The following is a 16,476-nucleotide window of genomic DNA, read 5'->3' on the forward strand; positions in this document are numbered from 1 at the left end:
CCACCCCTCCCATCCCCGCTTGCCCCCCCCCGCCTCCTCGATGCTTGCCCCCGGATTTCTGCAACCGGGCGAGCCAAGCGACGTCACCGGCCGTCGTCGTAAATACCTGCGGCCGTCGATCGGATTCGCGCGGACGCTGACGCCACTCTTCCAACGGTGGGCTCGCCCCGCTCGCTCCTCTCGCCCGGCCGCCCGTCCACTCGAACGCCGACCCGCGCTGTTCTGCCGATCGTTTGGTGCGGCACCCTTGTTGCAGGATCATGGCTACATTTGTTTCAGTTGTTTCTTGGACAAATATATGACGCTTTCCGGACAGGGTTGAAACCAATAATGCATGAGGCCCCTTCTTTGGTTCTTTCGGTAAAGTCACGTAGAATGAGAATAAAATAATAAATTGATAAAATAAAATAACACAATAATATTCTCACGACGTTTCGGCCACAACACATCAATGATGAAGGCCGCTTGTGTTGTGGCCGAAACGTCGTGAGAATATTATTGTGTTATTTTATTTTATCAATTTATTATTTTATTCTCATTCTACGTGACTTTACCGAAAGAACCAAAGAAAATTAATCATTGCAGTCACGAAAGCTTTAAATCGAAATTCATGAGGCCCCTGTCAGTCAAAAGGTTATCCGATATAAAGTGAAATCTTAGGTGTAAACTTGCGCTGAGAATCGGCGGCTTGGCCTGTAACAATCATAATAAACTCGGGCGAATTTATCGTAAGGGCCGTCCAAAATTTTGACGATAAAATATAAAATTCAACCTTAAGTGTAAATTTGCGCTGCGAATTCGCGACTCGTCCAACAATGGACCCCCGGCTGAATTTATCGAAGGGTGGCCCGAAATTCGGCGATTGAAAATACCGTCGCTAATTGAGAGAAGCCTTTTCGGCCAACGTGGTGACGTCACACGCCGGCGCTAAAAGGGCTTGCGTGACGGCGTCCGTGCTCTGCATTGAACGCCGTTCGCACTGCGCGCAGCCAACCCGCGCCAATCGGAGCTGCGGGAAGGGGAGCGCTCGCGACAGTTTCTCCCCTCCCTGTGACGTCGCCGCGACGTCGTCTCATCGCCCGGCTCGACGTGCGGCGTTGTCGTCGCTAGCTTAACGCTCTCCGGGACAAAACGCGTGGTGGAATGGCCTTCCAGAATGCACGCGCGTCCACCACTTTTCTCTTCCGTGTTTATGGACGTGAACGCGTGGCGCTTTATTTCGCGTGACCTTCGATCAACAGCTGCACTGTTAGTGCTGTTGTTCAGTTTAGTTTTATGTTTATATGTGTATGTGGCATCGTTCATGCGAGTTGCATCTCACGATCGCCGTGCGATCACAGACGAGCTGGAAGGCTGCGAGACGGTGAGCTCTGCAGTCCTCCATACATTAAGATGTTTTCAGCCAATGAATTGGTTCATACGTGTGGGCGGAAAAGGGGGAGTCACCGGGAGAAACCCCACGTGTGGCGGGGGGGTAACGCTCTGTCCCGTTGCAAAAAGGGACGGATGATATGGGTGGCACGGTGGCTAGGAGATGTTAACTACCTCACATGGTATACAGGAGGTCGTGGGTTCGACCCCCAACTCTGACGCCTGCTGCTGTATATTTGGAGTTTGCGTGTGTCTCTCTCTCTCTGCGTTCACGTGGACTTTGCCCAGGGTCCTCCGGTTTTTCTCTTCACATTATAGAATCAACATGCATTTAAGGTGTTTGGCTGCTTTACATTTCCACGCGACAAGCCACTTCATTGAGGTATCATTTGTGGCCAGGTCGCTTCTGAAAAATAACTATGTAGCTCAGTGGGCCTTACCTGGTAAGATACAAAGTTTAGTTTGAGTTTATTCATAATTGCGGTTTTTGGGTTAGATCGCGTAAATATATAAATGTGTCGTTAAAACCCGCCACCACCCGACACAGCCAACTAGCAAGGGTTGTCACGTAAACAGAAGGTGCCAATTCGTCACTAGTACAGCACACCGGTGTGCTGTACTAGTGACGACGCCGGCGCTAAAAGGACTCGCACGACGTTCTGTTTACGTGACAACCCTTACTCGTTGGCTGTGTCGGGTGGTGGCGGGTTTTAACGACATTTATATTTACACCATCTAACCCAAAACCCTCTATTACGGATGATAATGGTCGCGAAAGCCTACATGTTAAACTCAGTCTATTCGTCCGTACTTCGCTTTACATATTTACCATTGCCTTATGTTATTAATCTCGCTTCGAGAACGTTGTACAAATTATCTCTCGATTATCGCACGTCGCCGGTGAGAGCACGCACATGTCGCTAACCCGTGAGCACGCTGCCGTTGCCACTCCAGGACACGAAGATGGCTCGAGTTCGCCGAGCCATCGAGTGTTGCTCCGACTACAACTACTGCAACCTGGACCTCGTACCCACGCTGCCACCGCCACCCCCACAGCCAGGTGAGGGTGCTGCTCCTGAGCACGTGTGTGTGTGTCCCTGCACGTGTGTGTGTGTGTGTCCCTGCACGTGTGTGTGTGTGTCTCTGCACGTGTGTGTGTGTGTCCCTGCATGTGTGTGTATGTGTCTCTGCACGTGTGTGTGTGTGTGTCTCTGCACGTGTGTGTGTGTGTGTCCCTGCACGTGTGTGTGTATGTGTCCCTGCACGTGTGTGTGTGTGTGTGTGTCCCTGCACGTGTGTGTGTGTGTCCCTGCACGTGTGTGTGTGTGTGTCCCTGCACGTGTGTGTGTGTGTCTCTGCACATGTGTGTGTGTGTGGGGAGCGGTAGTGTAGCGATTAGCGCGCTGCGCTACAACACTCGGCCAACCCGAGTTCGATTCCCGCTCACGGCCACAACCACCAGTGACGACTATCTGAACCGGTCCTGGGCCTCCCCTAGGTCGACTCAACGTCAAATGAGTACATGTTGTGGTATGTGAACATGAACCCCGGGGAGACGAAGGTCGGCCGGGCGTGATGTTGGCCACCCCACCCCCTCGCGTGTCGTGCCAGCCTTCATAAGTGCTCACGAGCACCACTTGCCCCAACAGCCTGTTCAGGGTATACGGGGGATCTTTCGTCTCGCACGTGTACACTGGATGCAGCACACCACGTCCAGTAAATCTCGACTACCAGTTAGCCACGTGCCGTATACTCCGGTCTACCGATGGTGGCGACGGTGGTGGTGGTGCTGCGGCTGCTGCTGGCAGTATAAATCACGGTGGTGGTGGTGGTGCTGCTGCTGCTGGCAGTATAAATCACGGTGGTGGTGGTGGTGCTGCTGCTGTTGGCAGTATAAATCACGGTGGTGGTGGTGCTGCTGCTGCTGCTGCTGGCAGTATAAATCACGGTGGTGGTGGTGGTGGTGGTGCTGCTGCTGCTGCTGCTCCTGCTGCTGCTGGCAGTATAAATCACGGTGGTGGCCACGCAGCGGCAATCGATACCTGCCGCTGAAAGCAGCGCGGGTCTCCCATAGGTCAACTCGGCCTAAAATTAGCACGGCGGCACTCCGAACAACGGGCCAGGCCGTGGCGTGTGGCACCGGCCCAACGACCTGTACCCCCTGGTCCCCGGCATGCCGACCTCCACAGGCGCTCGCTTACAGCGGTGTGTGTGTGCTCGCGTGCGCATGTTGCGTGTGTGAGTGTGCACGGTAGCGTAGCAGTGAGTGTGCACGGTAGCGTAGCAGTGAGTGTGCACGGTAGCGTAGCAGTGAGTGTGCACGGTAGCGTAGCAGTGAGTGTGCACGGTAGCGTAGCAGTGAGTGTGCACGGTAGCGTAGCGGTTAGCGCTACGCTGCGCTACGAGCCAGGCGGCCCGAGTTCGAGTCCCGTTCACGGCCACCAACACCGGTGACGATTATCTGAACCGGTCCTGGGCCTCCGCTAGGTCGACTCGGTCTCAACCGAGTGCCCAGCGCAGTGTGTGAACATTGCCACTGGGGAGACAAAGGCGGCCGGGTGTGGTGTTGGTCACCCCCACCACCTTGTGTACCCACACCTGTCAACCTCTTATCAGTGCCCACCTTATTACAGACCAATTCAGACCTTATTGGTCACCCCATGCCCTTATAAATCTCAACGTTCATCCTACAAAGTCCCATCACAAGGGAGAAACACAAACAAATAGACACCCGCATTGAAACGGCTGTCCGCCGTACGGGCCTGAAAACTCAATTTCCCTGCGCACGAATCCGGGGTAAACCGTATGGGTTGACAGGTGTGTGCACCGTGCCGGCCTTCACAGCACTTGCCCCAACAGGTCTGGTTAAGGCTACACGGGTGATCTTTGTCTCTGTGCGCGTGCGTCACCGTGTTGCAGTGGGCCTGAGCATGACTCACATGGTGATGCTGTTCGCCGTCTGCCTCTGCGTCCTGGGACTTCTGTCGCTCTTCCTCTTTCTCTACTTCAGGTGAGAGACGGTGGGGGGAGGGTGGGAGGGAGAGACAAAGGTGGCTGGGCAATGTTGCCGATGGGTCTCGGCCACCCCGACGGCGTGCACCGCGAGCCGGCCTTCGTCGGTGCTAGGAATCGACCAATCCGCACCGCTCAACGGGAGGTCTTTGTTTCGCTGTGTGGTGCGCACACGCATGCACGCACGCACGCGCGTGCGTGTACATGCCTAGGGGAGCGGTGGTGCAGCGGTTAGCACGCTGCACCTACCAACCCGGCGACCCGAGCTCGATTCCGCCTCACGGCCACCAGCGCCAGTGACGACAATCTGAACCGGTCCTGGGTCGACCCGGCCGTAAACGAGTACCCGGTACGGCGTGCGGTAAACATCGCCACTGGGGAGACAAAGGCGGCCGAGCGTGTTGGCTGGCCACCCACCCCTTCGTGTGCCGTGCCAGCCGTCACAGGCACCCCTCGCTATAACTGCACTTGCCCCAACAGTCTGTTGAGGCTATACGGGGGCGGGGGGATCCTTGTCATTGTATGTAGACATTGTTGACGCTTGACTGACTCTTAAATTAAAAATCGCTGAATGAGCCGCCTCTTGGCTAATCCGTCTGTGTGCATCATTCACTCGGCCTCCGTCTCGCGCACACGGAAGAGGGGGTGGGGGACCTGCATTATTGGGTTTCCAGTTCACATTTTTGGCCGAATAAAGGTTGTTTGGATAATCGACGTGATGGATATATATACCTCTGTCTAAAAACGTATATCCTAGTGGGGTGGGTGATGGGTGGTGGGTGGTGAGTGGTGGGTGGTGGGCGGTGGTCGGTGAGCGGTGGGTGATGGGTGATGAGCGGTGGGTGGTGAGCGGTGGGTGGTGAGCGGTGGGCGGTGAGCGGTGAGCGGTGAGCGGTGAGCGGTGAGTGGTGGGCGCTGTCTCTCCGCACGTGTCCTGGAATCCAGCACTATGGAAGCAGGAGTGAGGGTTGGCGGACCACTCCACAGACGAGTTGTGAGCCTCCACAGACGATGGATGTGCCCACGAACTGCCTTGCTCAGGAATCCCACTTGAGCGATGCACTTTTAAGTCTAGATTGAAAACTCATGTGTTTACAACTCATGTGATTCCAACTCGTGTGTTTACAACTGCTGTTTGTGTTTAGTTTGTTGACCTTCCTCCGTACCTCCGATTAGCACGGTTGGCTCCGTACGGTTCGAAAGATGTTCAACTTACATACAAGGCGGAACAGCAAAGCACGGACTAATATCATCTGTTACTTTTTTATGGGATGAACTATTTCCCTTTCCTCATGCTCTGGTTTCCTCCCACGTGTATCAACACTCATTAAATCCGTTCCCATTCCGAGACATCTGCGAGTTACAGGGTGGGTGTCCCATTCACCGCTGATTCTCGGTACGCGCCCAAACGGTTCGGCGTCACTTTTATTTCGAGAGGCATAGTAGCGCTGCTGTTTTTAAAGACTGTGCACTCGCCGCAGAGAACCGTAGTGACCACGACCGCACTCTGTGACGACCGGCGACAAACTGTGCCACACGCCCTCCAGTCTGGCCTTCGCTTCTCTCCCACCGCTCTCTCGCCCTCTCACCCTCGACCTCGCACTCTCCCCATGCCCCCGCCGTGGCTGCAGGCACCGGAAGCAGGCGGAGCTGCGGCCGTACGTGCTCGACCCCGAGCAGCACGAGACGTTCATCGCGCCCGGCGAGACGCTTCGCGACCTCTTCGATCAGTGCCAGAGCTCGGGCAGCGGCTCGGGGCTCCCACTGCTGGTACGTACGTGTGTATGTGTGTACGTACGTGTGTGTGTACGTGTGTGTGTGTATGTGTGGGGAGTAGTAGCGTAGTGGTTAGCGCGCCGTGCGACGAAACCTGGTAACCAGAGTTCGATTCCTGCTCACGGGCCAACATCGGTGACAATCATCGGATCCGGTCCTGGGCCTCACCCCGTCCTGTAGGTCGACTGAGCCTTGATAATGATGTGTGTGTAAACATGAGATGTTTAGGAGACAAAGACGGCCGGGTGTGGTGACGGTCACACCAGCACCTCATTTATGAAGACTTGCTGGAGCAAATTTCGATTTAAAGCTTTCGTGACTGCAGGGATTCATATTCTTGGTTCTTTCGGTAAAGTCACCACGTAGAACCAAGAATTTGCTGGAGCAAGATTGACTCTGCTGATGAGACACCGTGTGTCGAAACTGGTCCAGAGTTTGCTTGTCGTGAAACAATGCTGCCGGGACAAAGAACTCCCAGAAGGCCGTGTGGCTGGTGGGTTGCGCATTTTTTTAAATGCAACATTTTCACGTGGAGAGACGGGATATGTGAAGGAGACGTGTACGCTACTCTTATTTACTCAGATAAACTCACGTACACACAGTGCACGCTACGCTACGCACGTGCACGTACCGACGCTGTCGCACGTGTCCCTCCCCGCAGGTGCAGCGCACGATCGCAAAGCAGATCCAGATGGTGCGGCAGATCGGCAAGGGCCGCTACGGCGACGTGTGGATGGGGCGCTGGCGTGGGGAGAAGGTGGCCGTCAAGGTGTTCTTCACGACCGAGGAGGCCAGCTGGTTCCGCGAGACGGAGATCTATCAGACGGTGCTCATGCGGCATGACAACATCCTGGGTGAGAGGCCACGGCAGGGGCGGTGACGGCAGCCGAGAAAAGCGTTGCCGGGCACGGCGCAAAGCGCTGGCGCCGCTTGCGCCCCATGGACAACAAAATAAAGATAAAAATATGTTCTAAAGAAATTAGTTTGCTGATCTAGATGATTTAAAAGTGCGTAGCTCCAGTGACTTCCTAATATCAGACGGAAGGGCGTTCCAGACTGCCGCGGAAGCGCATTTGAAAGCTCGCGATGCGGTGGCCGTCATGTTCGGCAGGGGCGGGTCAGAAAGTTACAGCAACAGCCACAGATTCGAACTTGGTAGTCTCGGCTGCGCCAGGCTCGGTGCACCTCTGACCCCTTGAGCCACGGAGCCACCTCCTTGCTCAGGGGTCAGCAACCTGCGGCTCTGAAGCCGCGTGTGACTCTTTACAGACTGCATTTGCGGCTCTTGAAATATTGAGTTTTTTTACTGAATTCGAAAAAAATGGCTCTTGTTATTTTGGTTGCCAACCCCTGAACACGGGAGTCCAGTTTACCATGGAAGTCCAGTTTACCCTGGAAGTCCAGTTTTCCAGGGAAGTCCAGTTTTCCCGGGAAGTCGAGTTTACCCTGGAAGTCCATTTTTCCAGGAAAGTCCAGTTTACCCTGGAAGTCCGGTTTACCCTGGAAGTCCAATTACCATGGGAGTCCACTTTTCCATGAGAGTCCAGATTTCCATGGACGTCCAATTTGCCATGGATGTCCAGTTTTACCATGGAAGTCCAATTTTCCCGGGAAGTCCAGTTTTCCAGGGAAGTCCAGTTTTCCCGGGAAGTCCAGTTTACCCTGGAAGTCCATTTTTCCAGGGAAGACCAGTTTACCATGGAAGACCAGTTTGCCATGGAAGTCCAATTTGCCATGAAAGTCCAGTTTTCCATGGAAGTCCAGTTTTTCAGGGAAGTCCAGTTTACCCTGGAAGTCCAGTTTACCCTGGAAGTCCAGTTTTCCATAGAAGTCCAGTTTACCCTGGAAGTCCAGTTTTCCATAGAAGTCCAGTTTTCCATGTCCAGTTTACCCTGGAAGTCCAGTTTTCCGTGGACGTCCAGTTTACCCTGGAAGTCCAGTTTTCCAGGGAAGTCTAGTTTACCCTGGAAGTCCAATTACCATGGGAGTCCAGTTTTCCATGGAAGTCCAGTTTACCATGGAAGTCCAATTTGCCATGAAAGTCCAGTTTACCATGGAAGTCCAATTTGCCATGGAAGTCCAGTTTACCATGGAAGTCCAGTTTGCCATGGAAGTCCAATTTGCTATGGAAGTCCAATTTCCTATGGAAGTCCAGTTTACCCTGGAAGTCCATTTTTCCATGGGAGTCCAGATTTCCATGGACGTCCAATTTGCCATTTAAGTCCAATTTGCCATGGAAGTCCAGTTTTCCAGGGAAGTCCAGTTTGCCATGGAAGTCCAATTTGCCATGGAAGTCCAGTTTACCATGGAAGTCCAGTTTTCCAGGGAAGTCTAGTTTTCCCGGGAAGTCCAGTTTACCCTGGAAGTCCAGATTTCCATGGGAGTCCAGATTTCCATGGACGTCCAATTTGCCATGGACGTCCAGTTTTACCATGGGAGTCCAGTTTTACCATGGGAGTCCAGTTTTACCATGGGCAGGGGTCGGCAGCCCCCGGCTCTTTAAGGACTGCTTCGTGACGTCATTTATTAAGGACCACCGTCTCGTATTCACCACGCAGTGTGGCTCTTGGAATATTGAGCTTTTTCTACCGAATTAGCAACAAAAAATGTTATGTCGGTTGCCGACTCCCCCCCACTCCCACGTCAGACGGAGGACCGAAATGTGAGCACACTTCACCGCGGCTCGATGATAAGCGGCGCACGATGATCGATGGCTTCCCCCGCGCGATAAATAACGATAAACACGCGGCGCGTTCGCAGGCGGTTCAATTCTCTCGGAGGTCGCCCTGAATAATTCATGTAAATGTTTAAATCGCGAGCAATTTGTTTTCATTTAAAGGAGCCAAAGGGCCCAATTTAATCCTTTTGCGCTGAGAAAGTAAATAAACGAGCGAGCGAGTGAGTGAGCAAGCGTACTGGCGATGAAATGGAAAGCTCCGATCGATGATGGCAGCTGCAACGAAAAAAATACGAACAAGTTAAGAAATGCGCACGCGCTGGGATATTATGTAACGCTTTTCAACGCGCGTTTTTGCCCTCCAAAGGATTTAATTAGCAGTTCGGAAGCTGTCGGGGCAAAATGCATTTTCACATTTGCAAATAGCATCGTCCTCCTTGAGCTCTGGTTTGTGCGTCACGCTTTGGGTTTTTCTTTCGGGAGAGTCTCCAACAGTAACGCAACGTTACCCTCGCAGTCCTGCTCGTACATCGGACCGTGTTCATGAGCATTTCGCCACGCCGTGCATGAGCGTTCTCATACAGCAGGCGTACGGACGTACAGAGCTTTCGCATGATCATAAAGTGAACCTAATCGCGTGGCCGTAATTATTAATAATTCAACAGGTGATGGATTGAGGCAGGAGAAGCGCGGCAGGAATGCTGTCTCGGCGTGCGTGCGTGCGGGGTGCGTGTCTTTGCGCACGTGCGGCAAAAATCCATCCATCACGGCGGCGGTGGTGGCGGTCGTGTGGTGAGGGAGACAGCACTGCGTGTCTGCAGGATTGGTGGAGGGGTGGAGGGGGGGGGGAAGAAAATAAGAAATGGAACGTGTTTATTAATGGAGTGCAGGTGTGAGCTGTGATGTGGGTTCCGCGGTGTAGGTCAGCGCTTGTTTTGATACGGTTCGGGATTTATTATTATTATTATTTTTAGCGGTGGAGGCTGCGGTTGGCGTTGGCGCGGTTTTGCTGTGCGGACACAAAACGTGCGTTTGTCTGCCGGGCACACAGAGCGCCGTGGTATTTGCGCGTGGGAACTATGAACGAATTTATTAATTAGCGGTTATGGTAATATATCATTAAGCGCGATGAATAATAAGCACACTTTTTTGTTGTTGCTACAGCCAATTACTTATTGTTAACGTGTTTTTGCGTAATGCGAAAATAATTATAATTAGTTACGGCAGAAAGTAATAATGATTTATAAATGCTCTGACAAATTTAACTTCGCATAAAAAATAACTATATACGGCATAAGTAGATTTTGTGGGGCCCGAAAGCAAACATTTTTGTTTTCCAGATTAGGACATTATGATTTTACACGGTAAAAATTGCCCCAATTTTATCGGGGAAAATTTTATACGGTAAAAATTCCTCATTGTTTTTTTCGGTGAAGGCACGTATGTAGTAAATTTATATTAAAATAAATCAATCACGACGTGATTGGTAAAAAAATCCCTCCAATCCGATTTGGCTGTGAGAAGTTGGAAGGGCAAACCCGTTTGTTATCCGCATGCACCCAGACGATTTTGCTTTCTTTTTTTCATCTGCGTGATGATGCGCGCATTCATTTACGCCACTTCTGGGACGCTCCTCTTAATCCGCAACGAAAATGTTGGGAATAAAATATGAAAGGGGATGAGCTCTTACGGAAGGACGACGCTTGGGTGCCCTGTACCCACGGCTCTAAGTGTGATTAATGGGAGGAATCTTTATCAGCTCGCGGAAATCACTTTTTCCTCTTCTTCGTCTTCTTAGGTCTCTTCTTCTTTCTCTTTTTCCTCTTCTTCTTCCTCTTCTTCATCTTTTTTTTCTTCCTCTTCTTCTTCGTCTTCCTCTTCTTCCTCTTCTTCTTCTTCTTCCTCTTCTTCTTCCTCTTCTTCTTCCTCTTCCTCTTCTTCTTCCTCTTCTTCTTCCTCTTCTTCTTCCTCCTCTTCTTCCTCCTCTTCTTCCTCCTCTTCTTCTTCCTCTTCTTCTTCCTCCTCTTCTTCTTCTTCTTCTTCCTCTTCTTCTTCTTCCTCTTCTTCTTCTTCCTCTTCTTCTTCTTCCTCTTCTTCTTCCTCTTCTTCTTCCTCTTCTTCTTCCTCTTCTTCGTCTTCCTCTTCTTCTTCTTCCTCTTCTTCTTCCTCTTCTTCTTCTTCTTCTTCTTCTTCTTCCTCTTATTCTTCTTCTTCTTTCGTATGGCATTGTGAAAAGCAACACTTTGGCTTTTCTTAACGATCGTCACAAATGAATGGACTTCTCCACAGTCGCAGTCGGGCGATTCTTCGATCTTCCATTGATGGAACGTGCACGGCGCATCCGCCGTGTCGTGTTCGAGCGCGGTTCAGCGTCGTCCACGCTCGTCGTGGAAGGGAGAATCCCGGTGCCTCCACCATCAAAATCACTTGCGGTGTCTCTTATCCGCCGACGAGCTCTCGGATGACCGGAAGCATCCCCGCGCGGATGATACGACTTTGCGCAGGTCAATTGTGAAGGGAACAGAGAACAGAGGGAATCGGATCAATCGGAGGAGTTTTTACTCTACTAGTATGGGCTCATGTGCGGGGGAGTCGCGTGCGGGGGGTGTGTGTCTGTCTGTGTGTGTGTGTGGGGAGCGGTATTGTAGCGGTTGGCGCGCTGCGCTACGAACCCGGCGAGCCAAGTTCGATTCCCGCTCACGGCCACCAACACCAGTGACGATTATCTGAACCGGTCCTGGGCCTCTCCTAGGTCGACTCAGCCTCAAATAATTATCTGGTGCGACGTGTAAACATGGCCACTAAGGAGACAAAGGTGGCTGGGCACAGTGTTGGTCACCCACCCCCTCGTGTGCCGTTCCTGACTTCATAGGTGCTCGCTAACAGCACTTGCCCCAACAGTCTGTTAAAGCTATACGGGGGATCTTTGTCTTTGTGTGTGTGGGAGTGGGCGTGTATGTGTAGGAGAGACTGTGTAAGTATTTGTGTGTGGGAGAGACTGCGCATGCGTGTCTGTGGGAGAGACTGTGGGAGTGTGCAGGTGTGTGTGTGCGTGCGTGCGTGTGTGTGTGTGGGAGAGACTGTGGGAGTGTGCAGGTGTGTGTGTGCGTGCGTGTGTGCGTGCGCGTGCGTGCGCGTGTGTGGGAGAGACTTTGGGAGTGTGTGGGAGTGTGCGGGCTGGAGACGATGGGAATGAACACGCGGGGGGGGGGGGGGTGTTGAGGAAGCGTTTTATTAAAAGAGCCGCGCGCAGCAGCAGCAGCAGCAGCAGCGAGTGGAGGTGGCGCAGTGAGGGATGGCGACTCGGTGACAGCGCGGCCTGCGGGGCGTGCAGGTGTTTGGAGCGGGCTCAAGTTCGGCGCTGGCGGTGGTGGTGGCGACGGTTTTGTTGTTGTTGTAGTTCGTGAGAGGCAGGCCCAGTCATCCCGAGGGAACGTTGTTGGCGCGCGGAAGTTGGCTGCGCCGGGCGCAAGGCAAAGCGAAAACAATGTAGCTCAAGGGGACCCGGCAAAAACAATCCAATCCTATTAAACGTAACCTGCGAATGAAGTACGTGCATGGGGAGCGGTGGCGTCGTGGTTAGCTTCTACACTGCGCTACGAACCCGGCCACCCGCCCGGGATCGAGTGCCGCTCACAGCCACCAACGCCAGTGATGATTATCTGAGCCGGTCTCGGGCCTCCCCGAGGTCGACTCGGCCTCAAATGAGCAATGCACATCGCCACCGGTGAGCAGAAGGCGGCCGGGCGCGGTGGTGCCGGCCAACCCACCCCCCTCGTGCCGCACCGCGGACGGGCTCTCACGCTAGCCGCTAGGCTTAGCGGCGCTTGCCCCGACCGCCCGTTAGGGGCTACACGGGGGACCTTTGCCTTTGCTGCGCGTCCGCGTGCCCGGGGGCGTGACGCGCGCCTGCGTGCGTGCGACGGCTGGCGCCGGGCGCGTTTGTGACCAAAAGCAAAACGCGTCGGCGGGCCCACGACGTTGCGCACGTCAGCCTGGCACAGTCTTGAGTGTGCAGGCGGTGCAACTGCACCAGGGCCCAGGGACACCGAGGGCCCCCAGGCGCCAGGCTCACAGGGGCGGGGAGGGTGGCCGGACAGGCGGCAACCATTTCATTCCTTGCACCCGCGTGCCCACTTTTGACGCCTGCTGTACATTTGGAGTTTGCGTGTCTCTGTGTCTCTCCCCTTGGTTGCGTGGATTTTTCTCCGGCTCCTCCGGTTTTTCCCTCCGCGTTTAGAATCGACGCGTTCAGAGTGCGTGGCTGCTATGCATTGCCACGTGATGACGAAGCCACTTCGTTGAGCTATCATTTGTGGTGGCCAGGTCGCTATAGCTCAGTGGGCCATACCTGGTCAAACTAAAAATTTTCTAGATTATAAATCCATAATTCAGACATTTGCTCACAATCTAAATCAGCATTCATTACCAACCGTCACAGCGAAGCCCAACGATATTTACGTCTTCAACTTTTGCGTGACTTCGCACACACGCGTGAACACCGCAGCCCGATTCGCGGACGTCCCTGAACGCGCAAGGGGGGGGTCGAGCGACCTCACGTGCGCAAAAAAACCTACGACGGTTTCCCGTTTAGCTGCGCAACACACCGGGGGTGGACGGAGCTGACATCTCGCTCCCGCAGGCTTCATCGCGGCCGACATCAAGGGCACGGGCTCCTGGACGCAGCTGTTCCTCATCACCGACTACCACGAGAGTGGCTCCCTGTACGACTACCTCAAGTGCACCACGCTGGACCCGCGCGCTGTGCTCCGACTCGCCTACTCGGCGGCCGCCGGGCTGTGCCACCTACACACGGAGATCCATGGCACGCAGGGCAAGCCGGCGATCGCCCACCGAGACCTCAAGAGCAAGAACGTGTTGGTCAAGCGCAACGGCACCTGCTGCATCGCCGACCTCGGCCTCGCGGTCAAGTTCAACAGGTGTGTGGGGGGGGGGTCTGTGTGTGTGTGTGTTGTGTGTGTGTGTGGCGTGTATGTGTGGTCTGTGTGGGGGGGGTCTGTGTGTGTGCGGCGTGTGTGTATGTGTGTGGTCTGTGTGGGGGGGTCTGTGTGTGTGTGTGTGCGGCGTGTGTGTATGTGAGTGGTCTGTGTGGGCGGGTCTGTGTGTGTGTGTGCGGCGTGTGTGTATGTGAGTGGTCTGTGTGGGGGGGTCTGTGTGTGTGTGTGTTGTGTGTGTGTGTGGCGTGTATGTGGGGTGTGAGTGGAGTGTGCGGTGTGTGTGGGATGTACTGTGTGTGAGGCGGTTTGGTGGTGTTGCCACAAGTGCAGTGGTGACATCACCGCCACTCAGTGGCGAACGACGGCTGTCGTTGTTGTTGTTGTTGGCCGTGTCGCGTCGCGTGTGATGTCATCGCGATGGCATCACACGTGACGCGGGGCATTGCGGCGCTCGCGTACGCCACGAGACTCTTGATCCTACCAAACTTTCAGCGAAGCCCCCTTTCTCTCGACGTATCCACATGTGGACGGGGCGAGTCTCCCCCGACAGCCGCACGGCCTCTCCGCTCGAGCGCCGTTTGCATCGCGTCCCCATCGCGCGAGGCGCCAACGCACGCGTCGGTAACGGCGCGTGTTTCTGTCTGTCCCCCGCAGCGACACGAACGAGGTGGACATCCCGCTGAGCGGGCGCGTGGGCACCAAGCGCTACATGCCGCCCGAGCTCCTGGACGAGATCATCAACCGCAAGCACTTCCAGTCGTACATCATGGCCGACATGTACAGCTTCGGACTCATCCTGTGGGAGATCGCACGCCGGTGCATCTCGGGGGGTGCGTACGAGCACGCACACGCGCGTGTACACACACACGCGTGTACACACACACGCGCGTGTACACACACGCGCGTGTACACACACACGCGCGTGTACACACACACACGCGCGTGTACACACACACACACGCGCGTGTACACACACACACGCGCGTGTACACACACACGCGCGTGTACACGCACACGCGCGTGTACACGTGCTTGTACACACACACACGCGCGCGCACGCGCACACGACGCATAGGTATGAACACACACAAAAGAACCACCCCATAGCCTGAACAGACTGTTGGGGCAAGTGCTGATAACGAGCAGCACCTACGAAGGTCGGCACAGCACACGAGGGGGTAGGTGGCCAACACCATGCCCAGCCGTCTTTGTCTCCCGAGTACTTATTTGAGGCTGAGTCGACCTAGGGGAGGCCCAGAATCGCTTCAGATAATCATCACCGGTGTTGGGCATGAGTGGGAATCGAACTCGTGCGGCTAGGTTCTACACACACACATACGCATGCATGTACGCGTAGGGTACATGCACAAAGACAAAGAAAAACAACAATCCCCTGTACAGCATCAACAGACTGTAGGGGCAAGTGCTGTTAGCGAGCACCTGTGAAGGCCGGCACGGCGCACGAGGGGGTGGGTGGGTGGCCAGCACCACGCCCGACCGCCTTTGTCTCCCCAGTGGCGATGTTTTTACACACCGCACCAGGCACTCATTTGAGGCTGAGTCGACCGCGGGAAGGCCCATGACCGGTTCAGGTAATCGCCACTGGTGTTGGCCGTGAGCCTACACCAGGGTTCGTGCATGCGCACACACGCGCGCACACACACGTGTGTGCGTGCACGCGCGCACACACGTGTGTGTTCGTGCACGCACACACACACACGCGCGCACACACGCGCGAACACGCTCGCGTTCCGCCCGCGGTGTTGACGCCCCCACGGTGCCACGGCGTGCACAGGCATCGTGGAGGAGTACCAGGTGCCGTACCACGACACGGTCCCCTCAGACCCCTCGTACGAGGACATGCGTGAGGTCGTCTGTCTCAAGCGCCTGCGGCCGTCCTTCCCCAACCGGTGGAGCTCCGACGAGGTGAGCAACCTCGCCCGCCCGTCGACTCGCCCGCTCGCCCGCCCGCCAGCCCGCCTGTCATCTCGCTTACCCGGCTGTTAACGCACTCACTTACGCATCACACCAGATACTCACTTGAGGTTGAGTCTACCTCGGGGAGGCCCAGGACCGATTCGGATAATTGTCACTGGTGTTGACCCTGAGCACAGTGCGTTAACAGCTGCACTACCGCTCCTCTACACACACACACAGACAGCTCCAAACACACACACACAGCTCCAAACACACACACAGCTCCAAACACACACACACAGACAACTCCAAACACACACACACAGACAGCTCCAAACACACACACACAGACAGCTCCAAACACACACACACACACACAACTCCAAACACACACACACACAGACAGCTCCAAACACACACACACACAGCTCCAAACACACACACACACACACAACTCCAAACACACACACACACAGCTCCAAACACACACACACACAGCTCCAAACACACACACATAGACAGCCACACGCACACACACACAGACAGCCACACGCACACACACACACAGACAGCCACACGCACACACAGACAGCCACACGCACACACACAGACAGCCACACACACACGCACACACAGACAGCCACACGCACACACAGACAAACAGCCACACGCACACACACACAGACAGCCACACGCACACACACACACAGCCACACACACACACACAGACAGCCACACGCACACACACACAGACAGCCACACGCA

General features: G+C 54.6%; 1 protein-coding gene across 2 annotated transcripts in view; it reads left to right on the forward strand.

The window, feature by feature from the left end:
• Nucleotides 1-16,476, forward strand: part of BMPR1B (bone morphogenetic protein receptor type 1B) — a 105,650-nt gene that overhangs the window by 80,136 nt on the left and 9,038 nt on the right. For both annotated transcript variants that reach the window (XM_032969443.2, XM_076073173.1), the window contains exons 5-11: nt 2,326-2,431; nt 4,291-4,381; nt 6,015-6,153; nt 6,821-7,013; nt 13,479-13,776; nt 14,449-14,624; nt 15,590-15,720. In XM_032969443.2, the coding sequence (XP_032825334.1) occupies nt 2,326-2,431; nt 4,291-4,381; nt 6,015-6,153; nt 6,821-7,013; nt 13,479-13,776; nt 14,449-14,624; nt 15,590-15,720 (1,134 nt within the window). The remainder of the gene's footprint in view (nt 1-2,325; nt 2,432-4,290; nt 4,382-6,014; nt 6,154-6,820; nt 7,014-13,478; nt 13,777-14,448; nt 14,625-15,589; nt 15,721-16,476) is intronic.

This window comes from Petromyzon marinus, chromosome 41 (genome assembly GCF_048934315.1).
Source record: "Petromyzon marinus isolate PM22_M1 ecotype Great Lakes invasive population chromosome 41, UKy_Petmar_22M1.pri1.0, whole genome shotgun sequence".
Lineage (NCBI taxonomy): Eukaryota > Metazoa > Chordata > Hyperoartia > Petromyzontiformes > Petromyzontidae > Petromyzon > Petromyzon marinus.